This window comes from Colobus angolensis, unplaced genomic scaffold, assembly GCF_000951035.1.
Source record: "Colobus angolensis palliatus isolate OR3802 unplaced genomic scaffold, Cang.pa_1.0 Scaffold86, whole genome shotgun sequence".
Classification (NCBI taxonomy): Eukaryota; Metazoa; Chordata; class Mammalia; order Primates; family Cercopithecidae; genus Colobus; species Colobus angolensis.
Genome location: NW_012122487.1, coordinates 7092873 through 7120860, shown reverse-complemented (window position 1 = coordinate 7120860; position 27988 = coordinate 7092873). Strand labels below are relative to the sequence as shown.

At 33.6% G+C, this 27988-nt stretch overlaps 1 protein-coding gene across 1 annotated transcript in view; it reads left to right on the top strand.

Moving 5' to 3' along the window:
* The window catches only part of CCDC171 (coiled-coil domain containing 171), a 404099-nt gene that overhangs the window by 273013 nt on the left and 103098 nt on the right, over positions 1-27988 (top strand). Inside the window, exon 24 of the mRNA XM_011930380.1 lies at positions 16901-17032. Coding sequence (XP_011785770.1) covers positions 16901-17032 — 132 coding nt within the window. The remainder of the gene's footprint in view (positions 1-16900; positions 17033-27988) is intronic.

The window sequence follows — 27988 nt, the reverse complement described above, 5'->3', positions numbered from 1 at the left end:
TGTGCCCATCAACATAGTTTATAATGATTGTTTTATATAGTTGTCTTTTAAATCTATAGAAGAAAAAGAGGAGTTACAAACCAAACATACATTGATACTGACTTTTATATTTCCCCACGTGGTTACCTTTGCTGGCGTTCCTTATTTTTTCATGTGAATTTGAGTTACTGTCTAGTATCCTTTCATTTCAGGACTCCCTTTAGCATTTCTTATTGGGCAGATCTAGTGGCAAATTCCCTTAGCTTTTGTTTATCTTGGAATGTCTTAGTTTCTCCTTCATTAGAAAAAATTTTAATTTTATTGTGGTAAGACCACTTAATCTAAGATCTAGCCTTTTAATGGATATTTACTTTGCAATACAATATTGTTAACCACAGGTACAATGTTATAAAGCAGACTTTCAGAACTTACCCATCTTGCGTAACTGAAGCTTTATACCTATTCATTAACAACTCCCCACTTTGCCCTCCCCGACCCCAGCCCCTGGTAACCACCGTTGTACTCTCCTTTTCCATGAGTTTGACTATTTTAGATACATCATATAAGTGGAATTATGTAGTATTTGTTCTGTGAATGGTTTGTTTCACTTAGCATAATGTCCTCAAGGTTCATCCATTTTGTTGTATATCATAGGATTTCCTTCTTCTAAAAGGCTGATTATTTCCTTCCTTTTAAAAGCTGAGTAACATTTATTGACTATATATACTATATTTTATGTATTCATTTATCTCTCAATAGACATTTAGGTTGTTTCTAGATCTTGGCTATTATAAATAGTACTGAAGTGAACTTGGGATTGTATATATTTCTTAGAGATTCTTATTGCAATTCTTTTAGATAAATACCCATAAGTGGTTGCTGAATCATATGTGGTAATTCTAATTTTAACTTTTTGTGGAATCTCCATACTTTTTTTCCATAGCATCTGCACCACTTTACATTCCTTTGCTGTTGTGTACATGGGTCCCAGTTTCTCCACATCTTTGCCAACACTTGTCTTTTTAAAATTTTTTTTATGATAGTCCTCCTAATAGGTATGAGGTGATACCTCACTGTGGTTTTGATTTATATTTCCTTGATGATAGTGACATTGAGGATGTTTTCATATACCTGTTGACCATTTGTATGTCTTCTTTGGATAAATGTCTATTCAAGTTCTTAGCCCATTGTAAAATCAGGTTATTAGTTTCTTTTTGCTTTTTGCTATAAGAAATTAACTCTTATATTTTAGAAATTAAACCCCTTATATGGTTTGCAAGTATTTTCTCTTATCCTATAGGTTGCCTTTTCATTATATTATTATTATTATTTTTTGCTATGCAGAAGCTTTTTCATTTGATGTAGTTTCACTTGTCTGTTTTCATTTTTGTTTCTTGTGCTTTTAGTGGCATATTTTTCTTGCCAAATCATGCTTCCTAGGACATTCAATGATACGTTGAATACAAGTGGTAAAAGCAGACCTCCTTACTTTGTTCGTGATTTTAGAGGAAAAGCTTTAAGTTTTTAATCATTGAGTGTGATATTAGCTGTGGACTCTACATATATGGCCTTTGGTGTGTTCAGGGTATTTTTCTTCTACTCCTAGTTTGTTGAGAGTTTTTATCATGAAAGGCTATTGAATTTTTATCAATTTTTATCAAATGCTTTGTATGCATCTATTGAGATGATGGTGTGAATTTTGTCCTTCATTCTGTTAATGTTGTGTATCACAATTGATTTTTGCGTGTTGAACCATTCTTACATCCCAGGGATAAATCCCACTTTGTAATGGCGCCTAATCCTTTAATTGTGCTTTTGAATTCAGTTGCTAATATTTTGGTGAGGAGTTTTGGATCTATATTCATCAGGGATATTGGCCTGTAGTTTTTTTTCTTGTGATGTCTTTGTCTGGTTTTGGTATCAGGAAAATGCTGGTCTCATAAAATATATCTGGAAGTTTTTCCTCCTTTTCAAGTTTTTTGGAGGAGTTTGAAAATCATTAACGTTAATTATTTAATTGTTTTATGGAATTCATCAGTAAAGCCACCTGGTCCTGGGCTTTTCTTTGTCAGAAGATTTTTGATTACTGAATCAATCTCCTTACTAAATAGTTCAAGATTTTCCCTCCTTCCCTCCCCCCCAACCCATCCCTATCTTTGTGTGTTTCTTTCTTTCTTTTTTATTTGTTTGTTTGTTTGTTTGTTTTTTTGAGACAGTATCTTGCTTTGTTGCCTAGGCTGGAGTGGTGCAGTGGCATACTCATAGCTCACTGCAGCCTCAAACCCCTGGGCTCAAGAGATCCTCTTACCTCAGTCTCCAAGTAGCTGGGACTACAGGCATATGCCACCAAATCCTGCTAATTTTTAAATTATTATTTTTTTTGTAGAGATAGCATCTCACTATGTTGCCCAGGGTGTCTTGAACTCCTAGCCTCAAGCACTCCTCCCACCTTGGCCACCAAAGTGCTGGGATTATAGGTATAAGCCACCACACCCACCCTCTGTTCAAGAACTTCTTTTTTTTTTTTTTAATCATTTATTCTTGTTAGGTTGCTTGTTTCTTAGAATTTATCCATTTCTTCTAGATTATCTACTATATTTCATATAATTGTTCATAGTAGTCTCATGATTCTTTTTATTTCTGTGGTATCAGTTATAATTTCTCCTCTTCATGTGTTTTGTTTTTAGTTTTATCTTTTTTTCCTAGTCTCACTAAAGGTTTGTAAATTTCATCTTTTCAAAATGCAAACTCTTAGTTTTACTGATTTTCTCTATTGTGTTTTTTTGTTCTCTACTTTTTTCCTGTTCTAATCTTTATTATTTCCTTCCTTCTGCTAACTTTAGGTTTAGTTTGTTCCTCTTCTCGTTCTTTGAGGTGCCAAATTAAATCGTTTATTTGAGAAATTTCTTTTTTTTTTTTAGTGTAGGTGTTTACTGCTGTGCTTTTTCCCTTACTGCTGCTTTCACTGAGTCTCTTAAGTTTTGATATGTTGCATTTCATTTTCATTTTCATTTGTCTCAAGATATTTTCTAACTTTCCTAATGATTTCTTTCTTATGCCATTGGTTGTTCAAAAATTTATTGTTTTTTTCTATATATTGTGAATTTTCCAGTTTTTCTTCTATACTTTGTTTCTGGTTTCATTTCATTATAGTCAGAAAAAAACCTTGGTATGATTTTAATATTCTTAAATCTATTAAGACTTGTTTTGACACCTATCATATGATATATCCTGGAAAATGATCTGTGTACACTTGAGAAGAATGCGTGTTCTGCTGCTGTATGCTGGAATGGTCTACATATGTTCATTAGGTTCATTTGGTCTATAGTGTTGTTTGTGTTTGCTATTTCTTTTTCTAACTGGTTGTTCTCCCCATTATTGGAAGTGGGGTAATGAAGTCTCCTACTGTTATTGTGTTGCTGTCTATATTCCCTTCAGTTCTGACAATATTTGTTTTATATATTTAGGTGCTCTGTTGTTAGGGGTATGTGTGTGTGTGTGTGTGTGTGTGTATAATTGTTAAAATTGTTATATGTTCCTGGAGACTGTATTCTTGTATCATGATATAATGTTATTCTTTGTCCCTCCTGACAGTTTTTGGCTTCTAATCTATTTTGTATGATATAAATATATTCACTTCTACTCTTTTTTGGTTACCAAATGGTAACTCATGTAATATCTATTTCCAACACTTTACTTTCAGTCTATGCACATCCTTAAATCTAAAATGAGTTTCTTATAGACAGTGTATAGTTGGATCTTGTTTTTTTTTTTTTTTTTAAATTCATTCAGCCACTCTGTGTCTCTTTATTGGAAGTTAAATCTATTTATTTATCAGAAGTTAAGTCTATTTACATTTTAAGTAATTACTGATAGAAAATTATTTATTATTATCATTCTGTTCATCATTTTCTGTTCATCTTATAGTTCATTTGTTTTTGGAGTTCCACAGCTTTTGGAATTCCTTAGTGCACAGTTCTTAGTTCATTTTTCTCCCTTGCTCTCATCCTTTGTGTTTTATTGATTTTTTTGTGTGTTGATAAGCTTTTATTAATTTATTTTTTACTTTTGTGCAACTTACATGGGTATTTTGTTTCCAGTTATCCTGGGGCTTATATAAAATATGATTATGACAGTTGAAGTTGATAAAAACTTAACTTTAATCACATGCAAAAACTCTACAGTTTTACTCCTCCTCCCTTCATATTTTGTTATTGATGTCACAATTTACTATATGGTGTATCCATTCACATAGTTTTTACTTACAGTTGTTTTTAATACTTTTGTGTTTTAACTTTTACATTAGAAATAAAAGTGATTTACCCACCACCACTAGAGTAATAAAGCATTCTGTATATCTATATAGTTACCTTTGAGTTTTATACTTTCTTATGGTATCATGTTGCTGTTTAGCATTCTATTATTTCTACTTGAAGAACTGCCTTTAGTGCTCCTTGTAAGGCAAGTCTGTTAGTGATGAACTTCTTCAGCTTTTGTCAGGGAAGTTTTTATGTTTCCTTCATTTTCAAAGGACAGTTTTGCCAGGTATAGTGTTCTTAGATAGCATTCTTTCTTCCTTTCACCTCTTTGAATACATCATCTTACTCCTTTCTGGCTTGCAAAGTTTGAGCTGAAAAAGTCAATTTATAGTTTAATAGAGAATTCCCTTGTTTGTAATGAGTCATTTTCTTCTTGCTGCTTTCAAAATTCTCTTTGTCTTTGAAAATTTGATTATCATGTGTTTTGGTGTGGATTTCTGTAGTTTCATCTTATTAAGCGTTCATGAAGCTTCCTGGATTTGGATGTTCATTTTCTTCCCCAGATTTGAGAAATTATCGGTCATTATTTTTTTGAATAAACTTTCTGTTTTTTTTTTCTTTCTCTTTTTTTTTTCTCTGACTCCTGTAATCCATATATTGGTCTGCTTGATGTTTTTCTGTAAGTCCCTTAAGCTGTCTTTATTCTTTATTACTATTATTATTTTCTTCCTCTGACTGGATGATTTCACATGACCTGTCTTCAAGTTCACCAATTTTTTTTTTCTGCTGGTTTTAGTCTGCTGTTGAACTTCTCTTGAATTTTTAGTTATTACATTCTTCTGCCCTAATATTTGTTTCTCTTAAACTTTCTTCTTACTGAAATTCTCACTTTGTTCATATGTTATTTTTCTGAGCTTATCGATCATTTTTATGACAGTATTTTGAATTCTCTTTCAGGTAATTAATATATCTCTATTTCATTAGTATTGGTTTCTGGAGTTTTATCTTGTTCCTTTTTTGGATTATATTTCTCTGTTTTTTCATTTTCCTTGACTCTTTGTGTTGGTATCTATGCATTAAGAAAAGAAAAAAGAAAAAAAGAACCTGCCATCTCTGTCAGTCTTCAAGGATTGGCTTTGTACCAGAGAAGATCTTCACCAATAAACTCTGCCAGAGCTTCTATGGGGCTCTCAAACTTCTATGTTAGTCCAAACTGTCATCTTCTTAAAGGCTCCCGGGTTCTAGAGTATGCTATGCCTCATCAGTGCTAATACTTGGAAGAGTTGGGATGTTGTATGTATGGCCCAATTCTGTTCCTCCCAAGGTAGAGGCTGAGAGCAGGGGATTTTTTTTCACTGGTCCTTTCTGTGCCAAGCCAGGGGAGAGCTATTATGAATATCTGTGCTCTAGTCCAAAGTACCACCTATTTTCTCTGTGGGTTTAGCGTATGTTGGGTCATGTCAGTACTCAAACACAGGTGAAACAAAAGCCAGTGCTGTAGATAGAACTCTGAAGAGTGGGACATCGTATGCACGGTCCAATTCCTTCCCTTCTCATAAAGAGTTGGGAGCTGAGAGTTCCCTCCTGATAATATGATGCTGTGCTGGCAATGGGGATTATGGTTAGAGAGTGTCTTCAGTTTTCCCAGTGGTTTCAGTGTGACTGATTTCTTGTTGCCCAGGTTGCAGGAGCCTCTCAGTTACTTTCTGGAATTTCCATAAAGGGAATTGATATGTGCCATTGAATCAGTGTGTCCATGGGGGAAGGAGAGTCCAGGGCTTCCTCTTCCACCGTCTGGCTGCTATCTTTCTCCTTCGTTTTTAAGGACACTTTTGTCACAAATAGAATTCTTGGTCGACAGGTGTTTTTTTTCTAACTACCCCCACCCCACCACCAAATTTTGAATGTGTCAGCTTCAAAATGTATGTTTTGCTTGTTTTTCTTTTCATTTACATTTTCTATTTTGGAAGACATTGTTCTCATGGTTTCTTTTAGTTCCTTGTACATGGTTTTCTATAACTTTATATGCACATTTAAAATAATTGATTTCAAGTACTTATGTGGTAAGGTCAATGGTTAGGCTTCCTCAAGGACAGTTCCTGTTCATTTCTATTTTTATTGGAAATAAACCATACTTTCTTTTTTCCTGGGATATACAATTTTTTGTTGAAAAGTAGATATTTTGAAAATTATAATCTGACAACTCTGGAAATAAGATTCTCCCCATCTCCACGGTTGTTGCTGCTTGCTTTAGTTGTTGTTTTATATTTAGTGACTGACTGTGTCACTAAATTCTGAACTAATTTCATAAAGTCGTATCCTTTGTCATGTGTAGCCAGTGAAGTCTCTGTTAGCTTAGTAGTCAACCACTGTTTTGACAGAGTTCCTTAAATACTGAGATTCAGATTTTTTTCTTGGTTAAGCTTTTAACTGGTTACTACAAACTTTCAGTTAGCTTCTCGAGTTCTGACATGTTTTGTCAGTTTATTTTCTACTTTTATGGAAGGACTAGCTTTTGGAGTTCCTTAGTCCATCATTTTTGCCAACATCAATCTCTAAAAGCATATACTTTGGTTTTTAATAGCTCTACCAGTAGGCTTTCAATTTTACTGATAATACAGGAATTATTATTTCTTTTAATTAGAGCCTCTCCAAATGTGCCTAAATATTTCCATTGTGTGGGATAATGGGAAAGTAGAACAATTATATTAAAAATATTTCTATTGTGTCGGGTAAAGGGAAAGTAGAACAATTATATTAAAAATATTTCTATTGTGTCGGGTAAAGGGAAAGTAGAACAATTATATTAAAATAATTTCAGGATAGGATAATGCCTAGATGGGAAGGATGTCTGGATTGTTTAGGATTAGATACGATAAAAATATGTATTTATTAGATACTAACCAAGTGCCTAATAGAGAGATATCTCAGTTTACTGCAGCTGAGAGTAAAACTAAGGAAACTTAGGTAAAATTGAAATGTGAAGAAGCTAATAATATTTGTGTAGTCATGTTTGTTGTTGAATAGAATGGTTGCATTCTTGAGGCTTTTGAGATAGCATGAGTCCTATAAGTTTGGAAAGATTAACTAAAATGTTCCCTATGTATGGCTATAACATACAGGCTTTAAAAGTACCAAAGAATATTCATTGAGAAGTGTTAGGTGCTTTTCTCATAAATCATCTAAAAGATAGAACAGGAAATGACAATCCAGAAATTGTAAAAACTCCATAAGACCTTGCATCTATAAATCCTTTAAATTTATTGGACTGAAATGACACTGGAGCAATATTTAGGAAGTCACAGGAGTTTTTGCTGACATCTTTTTGGATTTGTTTCTTCAGAAAAGTTACTTAAAACCTAGAATCCATCATGAAACACAACATTTATAATAATTAAATTCTACAAATACATTTTTAGTGCATATAATGTTCCAGAAAATGTAATAGCCTCTGGGGAAACAAATATACATACATACATACATATATACCACATATATATGTATGTATATTTGTCATATTTTGTGTGTGTGTGTATGTATATAAAGTTGGCCCTTGAACCCACGGCTTTGAATTGTGCGGGTCCACTTATACGTGGATCTTCTTCCAACTTTGCCATCCGTGAGACAGCAAGGCCAACCCCTCCTCTTCCTTCTCCTCCTCAGTCTATTCAACATTAAGATTATGAGGATGAAGACTTTTTGATGATCCACTTCCACTTAATGAATAGTAAATGTATTTTCTCTTCCTTAGGATTTTCTTAATAACGGTTCCTTTTTCTAGCTTTATTGTAAGAATACAGTATATAATACACATAACACAAAATACGTGTTAATCAACTGTTTATGTTACCAGTTAAGGCTTCCAATAGTAGACTATTTGTAGTTAAGTTTTGGGGGAGTCAGAAGTTACACATGCATTCTCAACTCTGTGGGGGTTGGCATCCCTAACCCACATGTTGTTCAAAGTTCAACTCTGTGTGTGTGTGTGTGTGTGTGTGTGTGTGTGTATGTGTGTATGTGTGTATGTATCACCGTTCTATATAGATAGATATTCTCATATGTGGCATACTTAGAAGACTCAGGGATTGACTGGAGTTTTCTTAGAAGAAGAAAACTAATGCCTGGGTGGGGCCTCAAAATGTGAGAAAGATGGGAAAAGTATGCTAGCAAAGAGAGTGGCATGAGCAACAAGTTCATGGAAGCATGAATGACTAAATATTCTCAGTTCAGTATTAAATGCAAAAAGAGTGAAAGAGATGAAGCTCAATGAGGCAGATAGTAGCTAGGTCATGGAAGGACTCTTGCCATGCTAAGAACCTTGGATCATATAATGGAAGGAGTGGGGAGCATACTAGGGTTTAAGCTAGGGGTTGATGTGGTTGGATTTTCTTATAAAATTTGAGCTCTAGAGAGAATATTTTGCAAACTGGATATAGTGAGTAGTAAAAGTGGTTTTAAGAGCCATAAGTCTGAATAGACAGTTCTATTAAGAAGCTATAGCATTAGGCTAGATGGGGGCTGAGAAGGGTTGAAGCAGAATAGTGATGGTAGGTGGTGGCAGAAGAAAGGATGTGAAACTTATTCAGCAAAGTGGCATATGATGATGAGAAAGAGGCAGGGGAGGATGATTCCCCTGATGGTGCAAGTGTGCCATTAAAGGATCTGGGAATATAGAAAACAGCCTTTTTGCTTATTTTTATTTTTATTAAGTAGGGAGAAGGGAGACAATGATGAGTTTGTTTTGGAAATACTGAATTTAAGGTAATGTGGGATAATCAGCAGGATGTGTGAGTCTGAACCTCAAGGGAAAAGTCAGGGCTAAAGATAAAGGTTTGAGATTGATTAACATAATACTCTGGCAAAGAAAGAAGGCAGGATAGCAATTGACAGGAGAAACAAGACATTATAGATAAATGGGAAGCTAGAAAATGCATTTCAAGAGATTAATTATGCTACTAGAGTTTGAAGTCCTTGAGGGATGGAATTCTGTCTCCTTAATTTTTATATTCTCAGCATCTATCACTGTGCCTGGTACCCAGTAGGCACTTAATGAATGTTTGTGGAATGAGTCAAACTTTACCACCATATAGTCTCTAAATATAACTAAAGCCATCTCTAGATTCTAATGGAAGTTTTGCTGATATTGTCACCTGCTTTGTTTATTTGATTGCTAAAAATAGCATCTGTATTTCACTTTGCCTAGTCAAGACCTAGAGAACAAAGCCTAAATTCAATTATCAGAATATCTCTTGGAAAGAGATGTGCTAACAAGGAATTTGCAGGTAATGTAATGACTAGTTTGATTCCTATGAGATAGAAAGATGATTACTTCTATTCTTAGAGTGGATTGTGGAATGGAATAGTGTCAAACAGGATATGATAGATGAAGACACTGTATAACCAAATCTTTAAATATAATTTTATAATTTTACATTAACAATGATAAATCAGAATAAATAATATGTAGTTATTTTTGATTTTTAGTTTTCAGTGCATTTATAAGGAATACAAATAATAATTTTTAATTTATGAAACTGACAGTGTTTTAAAAATTGAAACATGATCCTCTGCCTCTAAAAAACCCAATTTTTAGTAGCTTGTCAATGACTCTCTAAATGTTACTTATGATCTTTGAACTCTGTTCTCAGTTTCTTGATCTTGGTTCCTGAAGATCAGCTGTGCAGGACACACAGGTGTTAACACAGCTGGCTCGCTGATGGCAACTCTGTCCATATAGCTGTCTTGTGTGTCATTATTCATATTGTTCAGTGTCATTCTGACCTAGCCAAGCTAAAAATGATACTCCAGCTCAAGAGGGATTTTAAAACCTTGACAAACTGAAGATGAGACACTACAGAATATCATGTACATGTGCTTAGCAGTTTTTAGCTTAAACACATATAAATAACTAATTTCAGCGTGTATCTGTCTTTATCCTTTAAAATAATTTATCTTAGGAATGAAAATATATCTGTGTGGATGAGTGTTATCAATTCTATTCTCAAGTATGGTTTGTTTGTTTGTTTGTTTAAATAGCTCAAGGTCAAAGCACTCTGTGAGGTGCATTCTGTAGTATATAGCCTATGCCACAGATTTTGCATGTTATCTAGTGACTTTATAAGAGGTCCATGATTAAATCACCATATTTTCCAGCTTGATAATTTGATTTGAATAGTCAGTTTTTTTAGATCTTTAATTGGGATGCAACCAGATTGATAATTTGATTCAAGAGATCAGTTTTTTTTTTTTCTGTAATTGGGATGTAACTATAGTGTGTGGTGTGGTTGTGGTGGTGGATTTTGCCCTCTTTTCTGGTGGCAGCAGCTGGCAGTCATGGGAGAGTTCTGGCTTTGCTCCAGAGTTGTAGGTTTAATTTAAATAACCTGACAGCAAAAGAGGGCTACTTGCTTACCTCCCACTTTTCAAATTATGAGTTTCTATGCTTGCTGCAGTGCCAACGGAATGCCTGCTTCTGCTGAGAGAGTGTCAGGGTCTCTTTCCAGTAGGTGTGGAGCACAGCAGGAACTGTTGCTTATATCCTGGGACATTGTGGTTTGGGGATCCTCCATTATGACATTGTGATCATTGTATAAGGATGATTGCTACACAGGTAACTTGTTTCTTAGTGTAATAATTGTGTGCCCATGTGTACACATGTGTGTGTGTGTGTGTGTGTGAGAGAGAGAGAGAGAGAGAGAGGGGATATGAATGAATGAATGAGAATGCCCACAGGTGCAAGGAAACTATTGGGGAAAATAAAGATGTTTAATATTCATGATTATCACAAAACCATTTTTATGAAACAAACATTGTTGCTAAGATTGCCAAACAATAGATATAAAGAAAAAAAATAGGGAAATGGAAGTACCAAAATCTTAAGTAATTTCTTCAACTATTAATTGTTCATATATAGATATTGTTATTTGGCAAATAACAAAATGCATTGTTATTTGGCACTAAGAGCACTAGACTTAGTATCTTCATATTAGAGATGGCAATAACTATTTCACAAGGTGGATAGCAGAATCAAGTGATGTAGCGTGGAGAGTACGGTTGTCCCTTGGTTTCTTTGGGGGATTGGTTCCCAAACCTTCTGTGGATACCAAAATCCACGATGTTTAAGTTCTGATATAAAAGTGGTGTAGTATTTGCATATAATCTGTGCACATCCTTCCATACACTTTAAATCACTTCTAGATTTATTTATAGTACCTAATACAATGTAAGTGCTATCTAAATTATACTGTATTGTTTGGGGAATAATGAAAAGAAAAAAAGTTTGTACATATTCAGGACAGATGCAGCTTAAAATATATACTTTCAATTCATGGTTGAATCCATGGATATGGAACCCACAGATATGGAGGGCCAACTGAAAATTATGAAGTACTTTTGGAGGTATTAATTGTATTATTACTAATAGAAGTAGTATTGTTATCTGTCTGTCCATTTGATTAATTAAATAGTTAAAGAAAAGGTTAAAGAAGAGGGAAAGTGTCCATTTAGGGATAACCATCCTATCCCTGAATATCATTTTCATTGCATTGACACACTTTGATCCTTCCTCCTATCACTGTGTACATATCAGAGTCTTGAACTATCTAATTATGGTTTTTTAAAAAAATTATTTTTTCTTTCTTTTACATTGTAGAATTCATGAGTTTAGAATGGTGTTCTTATCTGACAATACTTACTAAGAGCCTTTGAAAGCATAGTGGGTATTTTCTTTTTTTTCTTTTTTTTTTTTTTTGCTACTGTGTATTACAGAGTATATGGTTAACTCTGGCTAGTTCCCTTTTCTTTGTATTTGCAAAAGACTCTCCAGTATGCCTCTTCCACTTAACCAGAATTTCTGTTAATTAGGTAGTTGTGACCAGGAAAGTTAGCTGTGGTATCAGGAGACAGTACACAAATTTCTGGAAACATTGAGGAAAGGAACCAGAAAGTGTCTTGAGATGGCACTCTGTATTGGCGATATAAACTTGACTCACTAGAAATTGTTTGTAGATTTTCTGGTGAGAAATAGTCTTTAAAAAAAAAACTTTATAGATAATAAAAAAATTATCTTTCTTCTATATCTCCAGAGCAGGGGATGACCAACTTTTTCTGTAGAGGTCAGATAGTGAATATCTCAGGCTTGGGGAACCATATGGTCTTTGTCTCAACTACTCAACTCTGTCATTGTAACAGGAAAGCAGCCATGGACAATAGGTAGATGAATGTGTATAGCTCTAATGAAACTTTATTTATAATAACAGACAGTGAGCTGGATTTGGTTCCCAGGCTGTAGTGTGCTGACTGTACACTGCTCTTTGGTGCATAGGTTGAAAAATAGTATGTAGGCTGTTCTAGTACATAGAATGAAAAATAAAAGGAAGAAGGGGAAGAGTAAGGAATCAGTGGGAATGGAAGGAAGTACAAGGGAGGGAGTAGGACAATGGACGACAAGAAAATGGAGGCAAAGTACAACGTGAACACAGGATGATGAAAATGGAGATTATAAGAAATATTGTAGAGGTCTGTTTTCATATTGGAATATATCTGGTAAAAAGGTTTATTTTGAAGCATTGGAGGCCATAATAGACAGGAGTAAATAAAATTGAAGCAGATTAAAAGTATGTCATGAAGCCCTGATATCGTTGCCTTTCCCAGGCATTCAGAATTCAGAGAATGTATACATCTTCTTACATGTGTTTTTAACTCAACCTCAGTTTTTATGTATACCTTGAGGTCTTCTGGCTTGGTATCCGATTGGTAAAAATACAGCTAGTAAATAATTTCATGAGTGTTTTTTTTTTTTTTTTGAATTGGAACATAGAGTCCAGACGGATTTATAGCTGTGCATGATAAAAGATGGAGGGAGTTGAGCCATTTTTCTAGAAATGACTAATTTAATTTCATAATTGATATCTGGCAGATATAACTTTTGTTTGTTTTGGTAGGAGCATAAAAGTTAGAAAACAGATTGTTTATTTGTGAGTAAAGACTAATCAGAGAAATAGGAATAGTACAGTATGGATCTTGTGGATCACTTAAATCTAGAACTGGATTATATATTTATCTTGAAATAAATATATTTCATGGCACCATTTTGACTTTTTAGAAAGTTTTATTTATTTTTCTTCTCCTGTTTTTTTTTTTATGATCTGTCTATTAGAAGTATCTCCTTTCTGAAAGTATGTAATAAGAAAGGGAAAAAGTAAACTGTTCTTTCTAAAAAGCAAAATTTTAGAGTAGAAGTAATATAGGTTTTAAAAATTATTCTAAAATATGATATTGCATGATTTTAAAGAACGTTATGGAATGTGTAACATTTGATAATTGAGATTTATATTGGGAAATTCTGTGAAAAAATTATATGGTAAAAATGAGCTGTTAGGCATTTTGAAGAAGAAAAACATTTTATACATGTATTAGTCATATTGATAAATAAATGAGAATAAAAAAGCATAGAATCTTATAGGATGAATAATGTATTATAAACATAATTAAGGATTGACTTCTGAAATTATAATTTAATCTACAGACAGGTGACTGCTGGTTGTTTTATTCCTATTTCACACTAAGCTTGGTACTTTAAAAGATAAACTTTTCCTTTTAGAAAAAAAATTTACTATTCTAATATTACTTCAAAACTTTTTTGACAGTAACTAATTTGCTTTAGATCCTCGTTCTTGAAAATAATAATTTTGTATCCAATAAGCTGTATTTCCTAAAAAAATTCCAAATTATCTCTCTTTTAATATGTTACTTTGTTCTCAGCCTGCCTGTTCTATTTCTTTTCATGAACAAACAACGCAACAAGGTGAGAGTCCTTTCTTACTATTCTGTGTTGAATCTCCCTGTTCACACCTTGAAATTCAGACTTGCCTTCTGCATTCTTTCTAAAGTCTCTCCCTTCTACCCTTTATTTCTCCTGTTCCTTTTCATCTTTCTTTTCTTCTCATTTGTTGCATGATGGTATTTTTGCTTGTCTTAGTGTCACTGTTTTGTATTCTTTCAACATGATGCTTTCACTCCCTTTACTCATTAAAATAAAATAATTTATAGATTATTCTTTTACAACACTTTTCTAAAAACTTTTCCTAGAAATATTTGAGAACATTTTAGATACTCTCAAAGTTTCGGTTTAATTTAAAAGTGGAAAAAACTCTTAAAATTTTAGTAGAAGTATTTGTGATATTGCATCTATTATATATCATGGGTCTCTCACTCTTGATGGCATTGTCAAGTTGATTCAACAGATAATTTGTAATTAAATGAAAGTATTAAAGCATGCATATTATTCAAATGATTATGATGTTTGTCATTAGGTGTAGCAAAAATAGATGCATTTTGCAACATTTTTTATTCAATATAAAGCATTATTTAATTTGGCAAATTAAGTAATATTATACCAAAAATATTGAAATGACAATAAATCAGTTTTAGATCCAAGATGCCACAGCTTAACATTGCTCATAAAGTTTATTTAGAGAATATAAAATGTGTCTTACTGTTCACTGTGTGTCAAGCTTCATGGATGAAGTATGGTGCCTGATGCTAATCAGGTTAAAGGACCTCCAGTGCTTGAGCTGTGTTGTGGATTATACTTACATTGCTTATGGTTTTTTTTTCCCCTCTCTTTGCCCGTATTAGCAATCTGCTTTTGTACTTTGACATCCAGGATTTCCCTAGTGAATTTTGTCACAGAAAAAAGAGAATCATCAATATCGCAGTTAAACTTGACTTTCAAAGCTAATAGTATCTCATTTGGGGGCTCAAATTTAATAAATTTTCTTTGATTCTGGGTGAGTTTTTAAACATCAAACAATGAATTGGCCAGGGTGCAGTAAAATATTTAGATCTATTGACTGTGGTTCAGAAGGGTAGAAGGCAAAACACTAGTGGTTTGATGTTGATAAATTCTCAGAACCTTAATCCACATTAATGTTTTCTTTTATCCGAGTGCACATTGGTGACAAAAAAAGCAAGAGAAGGTATTCATACATGTAAAATATAAAACCTAAACCAAATATATTTGTAAAATATGATTTATTTTGTTATGCTAAGTAAGTTTAACAGCATTCTTATCCTGATTGAAGACTCTGGAGAGTGTTTGTTGCAGATAAACATTCATTCTGAATTGAGATTCCAGCATGCATGTGGTACTCACGTCATTATAAAAATTATATCATAGTGTGTTTTACAGCATACACTTTGACATTCTCTTATTGACAGAAAGTCTTCAGATCAGCTTGGGACCTATAAGGATTTTTATGCCCATAGATTAGCATGAACAGTTAAAGATGCCATTATATGTTTGTGTATGTTTGCTGGCTTAAAGAAACGCAGAGTTTCTTTAACTCAGAGTTTGATAGTTTTGTGAAATGTGTATATATCTTAAGGAACTAATTAATATAATAAAAATAATTCAAACAGTTTTACAAGCTGCCCGAGTAGACTAGAAAAATGAAGGAGAAATGTTCTATCTTATAGTTTTGCCAAGTTATGTTTGAAGTTGCTTGGATAAGACTAGAAATAGAAATATATTTATTTGGGCAATTAATGCAATTTTTATAGTTAACACTAGTTTTGACCTTTGCTACCTGATAAAGAACTTTTTGTTCTGTGGCATTGAGCTAATTGTATAATATTTATTAAATATATGGTAGCAAATAGATAAAATTTTTAAACCTATTCCAAGCATAAGGAAAGTTAGAAAATATGTCTATGTATTGAAACCTCCTATTATTAAACTATATGATTAAAACGAGCTTACTGATCTTAAATGCAAACTAAACTATGGAATTCTTAAGGCTTTTACTAAGTTTGGAAATTAAAAACCAAAATAACTGTTTTTGAATGTTTCCATTTATATTATATAAGGAGTATTTTCTCATTTGTCCAGAAGGTGGCAGTGTGATATCAACTGCATGTGATTCCACACTGACTGGAGAATTGGTGTTTTTCCCATATCGGTGATGTGTTTGTATTGTTGCCTTTCCGAATACTTAAAATAGAGTACAAATACTACTGATTTTATCTGTTGTCTTGTTTAGAAATTGTGTGACTGTGTTGGTTTATATGTATTTAATCATTAAGACTCTAGTTTAATAAAATCCTGCAATTCTAGAAGAGTGAAAAGGGCAAACAAACCTCTTACTTGTATATTTTTAAGTCTCCTTTTGTGTTGAGTATATTTGTTTTAATTCTAGAGTACATGTTATTGAAGTTTTCTTTTCAAAGACTGGTACCTAATAACTATCTTGTCCAATATTTATCAGTTCATGTCAGTTAAACACCATATGTTACTAAGCAGGTGATAATGATTAGGAGATTGCTGTTGTTTTTGATTTTGTGAATGTTTTTTCTTCCTTTTTTCTTTTTACGGTGGAACTGTGAAAAAATAATTCAAAACCTCTTGATCAGAAGAGCTCCAGTGACTCTTCTTCCCCTCCCTCATTTCAAGCAGGAGGATGCTTTTTCTTCTTAACATTCTCCCCCAGCACTCTGAATTAGAGATTTATTTGCAACGAAAAATCAATTAGTCCTAAATTTATTCATGGATTTCAGGTCCAGCGATCAATGCAAGTCCACTCAGTGGGCTCAAGGGGACCCAGTTCATCCCAGTTAATGTGTCTGAAGGGGAATTACCATTGATGCTGTTTTTTTCCCTTTAGGTCAGAGATCAGATCTCGCTGTCATGGTCTGCGGCAAGTAGGAATGACTTCACCCTGCAGCTACCCAAACTGCACCTGGAGACCTTTGCAATGGAGGGGCTCAAGGGCGGGCCAGAGGTGGTAGCATGCCAGGTTAGAGTCTAAATAACATTGTTTGCTACTGAGACATATAGAAAAATAAATTGCACTAACTAGAGAGAAAGAAAGCCTCAAAGTATTGTGAATAATTTAAAGGAGATGCAAATAAATGTTTCTTCATTTTCTTCTATCATGTAACAATATACTTTACAAAATATTGTTTTTTTCTTTAAAGCCTAGAACTAGCCTATTAAAATAATCCAGAAAAGTGTTTTTACCAAGGAAAAATGTATTTTATGGCAAAGTACAGTATTAAAAGAAAATACTTTCCTATCAGCAGAGGACAATAAGACACTAGACTGTTGTCTCTTTAAGCAAGTCTCAATTTGTTGCTCTTATTGTTTGAAAATAAGTAACTTTAGAAAAAAAAATAATAAATCACTTTAGATGTAAACATCAAGAGATATACCTGAAATTTCTCAATATTAATTCCAACATATATCCAACATTTCTTATGAAGTAATTTAATTTCAGCAAAACTTAAACTTACCTGTATTTTCTATTGAAGAGTATTTTACCCTTTAATATTTAGTTTTAATGAACATTGTAAGATGTGCAAACTGGGTCATTTCGTTTATAAAACTTAAAATACCAAATCATAAGACCTCAAATAACTTTAAAGTACATTAATCAACTTATTTTTAGAAACATTCATTTTCAGATGCTGTAGGTATCCTTGTATTTTATGTCACTATTGTATTAATGTTATTGTGATCAATTTTTTCCTTAAGGTTGTTTTTCTTAATCCGACAAAATGAAATTCAGTGTGTCCTGTTAATGCCAAAAACCTTCATTAAAAAGGAAAACTATCAACATTATGTAAATTATAGGAAGCATGATATTTCAAAAGAGACTGTCCTTGTCCAGTAGCACTCTATTTTTTAGTGTATTTAAAAGGAGAAATGTCTCTTAAAACTTAGTGTGCCTTTCACATGTTGAGATTTAAAATAATCTTTTTCATTCTTTAGTTTATGACCCTGTGGAATTTTAATTTTATAGAAAATTAGTGTCAGTTTGTGTGGAGCAATGTTAATTTTTTATATGCTCCATATCCTAATTTAATTTGTTATTAGTACCAAATTAATGCTCTACAAGGAAAAAAATACTCATTGCTTCTTTCATTAGATTGTCCAATATATCTAAAATATATATAATTATAAAACTAAGCATAAAATATTTTTATTTTCTGTTATGGGTAGAATGCTGTACTGTTATTTAAGATGAGATTTAAAATGTGTATTTTAAATTTGATTATCAGTATTTATGAATTCATCATAACTATGAATACAATCTGATTTGAGATTTTTCTAGTGGTTGTAAAATTATCCTTTACTTGACTATTTCGACTGAGAATCTCACAAGGCTTAGTATTTGTCATAATTTACAAATAAAGACTTCCTCAAAACTAGATCTTGGTGGTTTGGAAAGAGACTGATTCCCAAAAATGCCCTTTTTGGTGGTTATTATATCTGGGAACAGCAAGAAGGAAATGTAGAGACCCATAGTTTAAACTACTGTCTTTTCTAGGTTCTAATAAAAATAGTTACATACATTCCCACCTGGATAAGTTCCATTGACATACTGTAATATATATCGTAGTTTAATAGTATAGTATACATCATAGTTGGAAAATTAGGAGACATTAGTGATAATAATAGTACCTACAATTTCAGCGAACACTTAACTGTGTACCAGGTATCATGTTTAGCTCTTTAAATATATCATCTTATTTAATTCTCACAATGAGCCTGTCAAATAGATGGCACTATCTCCATTTTACACTTAAAACAACCACCACCACCACAACAAACACAACAGGTAACTCCTCAGATCAACAGCAAAGAAAAGGCAGAGCCAAGACTTGGATTTAAGTCTAATAGTATTTGACTGCTAAGCTGAACTAATAAATCTGACACTAAAAAATGTAGACACATGTTAAATGGTGAGAGTAGAACACTTAGATATCTATAATGGAATTTTTCTTCCATTTATAAAAAATTATGCATCTATGTATGATATAGATCATAGTTTATGCTGTATTGTAGACTAATTATAGCCTAATAGTGTGAAACTCTAATTTCACCTTTTTTTTTTGCAGTATAAAAATATGTGCATTTATGCTAAGTGTGGCTGCTTACTTAGGAATTCAGTAGTTGTTTAACTTTGTACTCTGACTCTGTATTGATGAAGTTGACTATTCAGGGTTGTCAACCTTTGATTATGAAGAGAGGATCACTCAGCAGGGTATGGTAGTATATGAACTGTTTGCCCAACTTACTCAGCTGTCATTTGTAGAAGTAGGAGCTGAAGTTTTCTGTCTTCTTCAATGGGGGCGAACTTTATTGTAGGTATAATCCTGAATGAAAAGAAACCAGTGAGCATTATTACTGAGTGAAGAGGATGAGTGGATTACCTATGTTCTCTGAACCCAGAAGAACACGTGACTGATGCTTTTCTATGGAGAAAAATTCAGTTCAACTTGTTTCTGAGATCTGCTAAGCTTCCCCCCTCCGCCTCAATTTCCTTAGCTTAAAAAAAAAAAAAAAAAAAGTAATGCTACTCATCCCCGAGGTTTGCAGTAGGATTGAATGCAGCGATGGATGTAAAATGTAGTACAGTGCCTAGCCTAGAGAAAGCAGGCAGAGCAGGGTGGCTGTTGTTATTGCAGCCATTATAAGGCCCTTGTAAAGATGAAGTAAGTAACAGTAGCTTGTTTTCATTACTTTTAAGGTGTGTGTATGTTTTATTTTGAGGAATGGTTATTTAAGATTTTTTTTTCTATATCTTTCCATTTATTTTCTTCACCCTTCCCTGTTTGTTCAAAGACTTTAAACAAAATTTTGATGAAGCACAGCCTACCATAGCTTCATATTTACTTTTCCATGGCATATGATGTTCCAGTGAGGCGATATCTCCAGTGAAACCTTTCATTTAAGTTCCTATAGCAAATTTAAACCTATACTAGTGCTTTTGTCTTCCAAATAACAGCAAGTAGGCTTTCATTACAATACTGAGAAGAATAAAAACACTCAGATTAGACCAATTAGCTTTAAATGAAAAGTCCAGTATAGTGTGAATGCGGAGAACTTTGCAATAAAAAAGATTCTACTTATACTTCATAAAGATGATACCTATTATTCATTATCTTATACTCTGAATTACATTTTTTCAATAATTATGATATGTACTATTGGTAATAACTGGCAAACATTAGCAGGCATCCAATAAATGTTTGTGTTTGCATTTTGATTCAGTAGTAATAAATAATAATTAAACAGTAACAATAGCTAACATTTGTTGAGTGCACAAAAATCAATCCAAGATGGATAAAAGACTTAAATGTAGCCCCTAAAACTATAAAAACCCTTTAAGCCAACGTAGGCAAAACCATTCTGGACATAGGAACCAGCAAAGATTTCATGCTAAAGACGCCAAAAGCAATTGCAACAAAGACAAAAAATGACAAATGGGATCTAATTAAACTTAAGAGCTTCTGTACAAAAGAAACTATCAACAGAGTAAGCAGACAACCTACAGAATGGGGAAAATATATTGCAATCTATGCATCTGATGAAGATTTAATAACTAGCATCCATAAGGAACTTAAACAAATTTACGAGGAAAAACCAACCCCGTTAAAAAGTTGGTATAGGATATGAACACATACTTTTCAAAAGAATACATAACATGTAAGTTAACAAGCATATGAAAAGAAAAAGCTCAATGACATTGCTGATCTTTAGAGAAATGCAAATCAAAACCACAAGGAGATACCATCTCACACCAGTCAAAATGACTATTATTAAAAAGTCAAAAAACAACAGATACTGATGAGGTTGTTGAAAAAAGGGATTGCTTATACACTGTTGGTGGGAGTGTAAATTAGTTCAGCCATAGTGGAAAGCAGTGTGACAATTCCTCAAAAAGCTGAAAACAGAACTACCATTTGACCCAGCACTCCCATTAACTGAGTATGTACCCAAAGGAATACAAATAGTTCTACCATAAAGACACATGCAGGCGTATGTTCACTGTAGCACTATTCACAATAGTAAAACATGGAATCAACCTAAATGTCCATCCATGGTAGACTGGATAAAGAAAATGTGGTACATGTACACCATGGAAGACTATGCAACTGTAAAAAGAACAAGATCACGTTTTTTGTGGGAACATGGATAAAGGTGGAGGCTGTCATCCTCAGCAATCTAACACAAGAACAGAAAACCAAACACCGCATGTTCTTACTTGTAAGTGGGAGCTAAATGATGAGAACACACAGATACAAAGAGGGGAGCAACTGGGGCCTTGAGGCTGGAGGGTATGGGAGAAGGGAGAGGATCAGAAAAAATAGCTATTGAGAACTAGGCTTAGTACCTGGGTGACAAAGTAATCTGTACAACAAACCATTGTGACATGTGTTTACCTATATAACAAACCTGCACATTTACCTCTGAACCTAAAATAAAAGTGAAAAAAAATCCTTTAAAATTCTGCCATTCAGAAACAACCAATGTTAACATTTTGGTATATATACCTCTAGTCATTTTTTAGCCATAAATACAAACTCATATGCACATATTATTTATATTTAATATACCTATATATATTTAAACAATAATTGGGCCATACAGTTTTTTTCACTTTTTCCTTTTTATTGGTATGTAATAGTTACACATACTTTGGAGGTACGTGTGATATTTTGATACCTATATACAATGTGCAATGATCAATCAGGGTAATTTCATTATCCATCCCCTCAAATGTTTTTCTTTATGTTGGGCACATTACAATTCTTCTCTTTTAGCTATTTTGAAATATACAATAAGTTATTGTTAATTATAATTTCCCTACTGTACTATTGAATATGAGAACTTTATACCTTCTAGCTAACTATTTTTGTACTCCTTTACCAACTTCTCTTGGGCCATACTATCTGTATGCATTTTTTTAAACCTAATAACATGATATCTTTCTTGTCAGTAAATACAGATTTATATAATTATTTTTTATGGCTGAGTTGTATTCTACTATATGGCTCTACCACAGTATGTTTCATCAGTTTTCTGTTGATGGATAGTTGACGTTATTTTGAATTTTTTGGTTACTATGAATAAAATGGTAATTAATATCCTCTTGCATACATCTTTTAATTATTCTCTTTTTTCCCCTGGCATAAATTAGTAGAATGATTACATCAAATATTATGTATACTCTAAGGCTTTTAATACACATTCTCCAAGTGTCCCTGAAAAAGATAAGATGGTTCCAGTTTACGCCCTACAAGACTTCTATTAGCCTTTTAATTTTCTTTTTAAAGTGTGGTTCTTTATTTTCTGATAATAGAAGAAATTTTTTTTCTCTTTTTATAATTTTGATCTTCCCTGAATTTTCAGACATCCATTCTCACTAGGTCCTTATGTTATACAGAGTTGCTAGGTTTTAGTCTAAGAGATTCTCTTTGGTGAAGTAAGGAGAAAATATTTTGTGGCAGCTGCTCATCTCACAGATTTTCTGTTTCATTGCTTTCTGAGTGCATGACTGTGCTTTGAATATTTGAGATTATTGGAATTGGTAAGTGACATCATTTTAATAGTAACTTATCAAAAAGATTTTGGATTATCCAGAGTTGTTGTATATAAGAATTTGTGCAATTCTCTTTATTCTTTTACATTTTTTACTTGCCAATTGATAAATTGTAGTTGTGTATATTTACATGGTACAGAGTGATCATATGGCTTATGAATACAATGTTTAATAATTAAATCATGCTAATGAACATATCTATCACTTCCAATTATCTCTCTCTCTGTCTCTCTCTTTCTCTTTTTTTTTTGGAAACAGTCTCTGTTGCCCAGGCTGGAGTGCAGTGGCATGATCTTGGTTCACTCCAGCCTCCCACTCCTGGCTTCAAGCGAATTTCCTGTTTCAGACTCCTCAGTAGCTGGGACTATAGGCATGTGCCACCACGCCCGCCTAATTTTTTTTTATAATTTTACTAGAGACAGGGTTTCACCATGTTGGCCAGGCTGGTCTCGAACTCCTGACCTCAAATGATTCATCCGCCTCAGCCTCCCAAAGTGCTGGGATTACAGGCATGAGCCACTGCACCCAGCCCAAAATAAAAATATCTTTTACATTGAAAAATATAAAATAATTTTATAATTGGGTTGTGGAATCGAAAATAATGTTGGAATGTTACCTTCTTCAAAGGTTTGTAAATACTTCCCAGATAAGAGCTATTTGTTAGGGAAATACAATTAGCTTGCAAAGTCATATAGTTCATCTGAGAATAAATGAATTTGATGGAAAAATACCATCCTTTGTCTCATCTAGCTACTTGACAGGTATAGACTCTAGTTTTTCAGAATATAAATTGTGCCAATGAGCAATCTAAATGTCCTAGATTTGGGGCCTAACTTGAATGTGAATATAAGAATTAGTGAATTTGGTGCTTTATTGGTTGTTGCTGACGGTAGGAAGAGTTTGCTACTTGGTAGTTGACATTTTAGAATTCTGCTCGGAAGATTTCATATTGCACAAGTGGAACTAAAATTTCTTCAAAATTTCCTTAGTAGAGCTCTAAGCAATGCTAAACAAAAGTATTACAAGAAATGAAATGCCAAGGTGCACATAAGAACTTATTACTTTTCTCTTTTTGTTTATTTTTCTCATTAAAAAATTTGATGCATAATAGATATACTTGGTTTTAGGGTATATGTGATAATTTAATACATTCATATAATTTGTAAAGTTCAAATCAGTGTGCTTGGGATATAGATCCATCACCTTAAGTACTTGTCTTTTCTTTATATTAGAACCATTCAGATTCTTCTAGCTATTTTATTTTTTATTTTTTATTTTTTTTTATTTATTTATTTTTTATTATTATACTTTAAGTTCTAGGGTACATGTGCATAACGTGCAGGTTTGTTACATATGTATACTTGTGCAATGTTGGTGTGCTGCACCCATCAACTCGTCAGCACCCATCAATTCATCATTTATATCAGGTATAACTCCCCAATGCAATCCCTCCCCCCTCCCCCCTCCCCATGATAAGCCCAGTGTGTGATGTTCCCCTTCCCGAGTCCAAGTGATCTCATTGTTCAGTTCCCACCTATGAGTGAGAACATGCGGTGTTTGGTTTTCTCTTCTTGTGATAGTTTGCTAAGAATGATGGTTTCCAGCTGCATCCATGTCCCTACAAAGGATGCAAACTCATCCTTTTTTATGGCTGCATAGTATTCCATGGTGTATATGTGCCACATTTTCTTAATCCAGTCTGTCACTGATGGACATTTGGGTTGATTCCAAGTCTTTGCTATTGTGAATAGTGCCGCAATAAACATACGTGTGCATGTGTCTTTGTAGTAGAATAATTTATAATCCTTTGGGTATATACCCAGTAGTGGGATGGCTGGGTCATATGGTACATCTAGTTCTAGATCCTTGAGGAATCGCCATACTGTTTTCCATAATGGTTGAACTAGTTTACAATCCCACCAACAGTGTAAAAGTGTTCCCATTTCTCCACATCCTCTCCAACACTTGTTGTTTCCTGATTTTTTAATGATGGCCATTCTAACTGGTGTGAGATGGTATCTCATTGTGGTTCTAGCTATTTTAAAATATGAAATAGATTATTGTAAACTGTAGTTACCCTACTGATCTAACACTAGGTCTTATTATTTCTATCACACCATATATTTGTACCCAGTAATCAACTTCTCTTCATCCCCTTCTCGCCACTACCCTTCCTGGCCTCTGGTAACCACTAATCTATATATCTTCTTGAGAGTCACCTTTTTAGCTCCCACATATGAGTCAGAACATGCAATATTTGTCTTTCTGTGCTTGGCTTACTTCATTTAGTGACCTGTAGTTGTATCTATGTTGCTGCAAATGATAAGATTTCACTCCTAATTCATTGTGTATATCTGTATCACATTTTCTTTATTATTTATTAATGGCCACTTAGGCTGATTCCACATTTTGGCTGTCGTGAGTAATGCTGCAGTAAAAATGGGCATACAGATGTCTTGTAATATATTTATTTCTTTTGTATATATACTCAGTGGTGGAGTTACTGGATCATATGGTAGTTCTATTTTTAGTTTTTTTGAGGAAACTCCATACCGTTCTCCATAGTGCCTTACTAATTTACATTCTCCCTAATAGTGTTCAAGGATTCTCATTTCTCCATATTTTTACTGGCATCCATTATTGCCTGTCTTTTTAATATAAATTTTAACCAGAGTGAGATGATAGCTCATTGTAGTTTTGATTTGCATTTCTGTGATGGTTAATGATGTTGAGTATTTTTTTCATATACCTGTTGACCATTTGTATGTTTTCTTTTGAGAAATATCTATTCAGATCTTTTGGCCACTTTTACATTAAATTATTGATTATTTTGCTATGGAGTTGTTTGAACTCTTGCATATTCTGGTTATTAATCCTCGTCAGGTGGATACTTTGCAAGTGTATTCTCCCATTTCGTGTGTTGTCTCTTCACTTGGTTGATTGCTTCCTTTGCTGTGCAGAAGCTTTTTAACTTGATGTAATCCCATTTTTCTATTTTTGGCATGGTTGCCTGTGTTTTTAAAGTCTTACACAAAAAAATCTTTGCCCAGATCAATGTTCTGGAGTGTTTCCCCAAAGTTTAGGAAAACTTATTTTAAGGGCTTGTTGCAAAGTGAGATAACAATAATGATCTTAGTTTTAATTCAATATCAATATAAATAGCATTTAAACGTTGGTTATAGTCATTGTGAGTTATGCCTTGTCATCCTCAATCTATATCTTCTAAGATTTTAGTGTTTGATGACTGGGAAAACTGCTACATAATTAGCTTTGCATATCAGCTATTACTAGAGCAGTTTTGGTATTTTCCCATAAGTCTTTTCACCATCCTTTTCTGCCATTATTTCCCCTTCTCCTTCTGTGCCTGTTGTTTGATTTCTAGGTTTTTTGTTTGTTTGTTTGTTTGTTTGTTTGATGGTGGTGGAGGGGGGGATGCATCAGATTTTTAGGACAGAATCTTGAGGGTAAAAATATAAAATTATGCTCTTTTTGTTCAGATATTTTACCAGCCGATTGCCTTCCTTCCTGCCTGCCTCCCCTCCCCTCCCTTCCCCTCCCTTCCCCTCCCTTCCCCTCCCTTCCCCTCCCTTCCCCTCCCTTCCCCTCCCTTCTTTCCTTTTTTTTTCTTTTGAGACAGGATCTTACTCTATTGCCCAGGCTAGAGTGCAGTGGTATGATCATAGCTCACTACAGTCTCAAATGCCAGGGCTCAAGCAATCTTCCTGCCTCAGCCTGCTGAGTAACTGGAACCACAGGTGCATACCACCATGCATAGGTAATATTTTAAATTTTTTGTAGATAATATTTTATTTAAAATTTTTTTTTTTTTTGTAGAAACACAGTCTCGCTGTCCTGTCCAGACTGGTCTGAAGCTCCTGGCCTCAAGCTATCCTCCCATCTCAGCCTCCCAAAGTGTTGGAATTACAGGCATTAGCCACCATGGCTGGCTCTTTTATTTTAAAAGATATATTTTATTTTAAAAGATTTATTGTAATAAGGTATTTTCTGTATATCCATTATTAAAACACAGTCTTGGACATTAAGTGCCTTCTATCTGTCAACTCCTTCTGATAGGTAGAAGGAGTTCTATGAAGCTTTCTTTCTAATACTAGCAGATGAGGTATCTTACATCTTGCATCCTGGGTTGTATTTCAGACCAGTGGGTTTATTTCTTGTTTTTTCTTGTTGACATTTTTATCTCTCTTTGCCTTTTAAAAAGGACAAGATGACATTTAAGGGCAAGTAATTGCATCCGTGTAAAGCTTCTCCTACAGTTTTAAAGAATCTTATAACTTTGTAATCCTTAATTCAGCTTAATGTATGTATGAATTATATACCTTGCGGAAATGATCTGTTTTCACTGATCTGAACTGAGATTAAGGAAAATCTGGTAGGACTTCTTTAAAAATAAGGTAGATTTATAAATTCATTTTTCTAGTTTTATTGTTTATTATTCCTTTTCTTAAAAGGAAAGCATAATTAGAAATAAAATCATAGCAGAATCAGTATTACAGAAGGTTGAAGCGGTTATGCAACTTTGCTAGAAAGTAGTAGGACTGGCAATAAAGCAGATGAAATCCTTCCCCCTGTAGACGCACATTACACCAGTAGCAGGGATTCTCATAGTTTTATACAATTGTTTTCTTTGTGTGTGTGTGTGGAACACAACATTGTCCTTTCTTGTGAAGGATGAATATGTATTACAATTCTTGTGGCACTGAAAGTGCTACTGGAGTTCTATCCTAGAATCACTATTTTCTGTGACTCCTTGACCCTGAATTCTTCCAGCATGTCAGTTTCCTCGTCAGTAAAATGGAGATGATATTACCTGGTCTGGTGCATCTTTGGGTAATTACGAGGATCCTATAACATGTATGAAAGAACTTAGAAAATTAAATAGCACTAATAAATGTTTTTGAAATAATTTTTCTTTAAATATTTGGCATATAAACATTCCTTGGTCGGGTATATATAGATTGCTTAGTTTTCAATTTCAGGTTGATATTTTTACCCCTTTAAAAGACAAGCAAGTAAATCAGATTATATGGAAATTGGCAACCATAAGTCTGTGCAATTTACTGTATGTCATTGAGTTTGCTAGAAAATCATGTTGATTAGAATGGGAATTTCTTAACAGCATAGTATTTGGAAAAGTTAAAATAATTTCATTTTCTGGGGAAGGAATCAGCATGGTAGTATTAGAAAAAGCCTGTGTGGAGAGTCAGAATGCCTGGATTGAAGTTCTGGCCCTGTAATTTAACCACCTTGGTAGGTCACTCAACAGCACAGAGCAACCATTTCCTCATCCGTAAAAGGTGACAGTGATGCCAGTCTTGCTTTTGCTCACAGGACTGTAGGGAGATC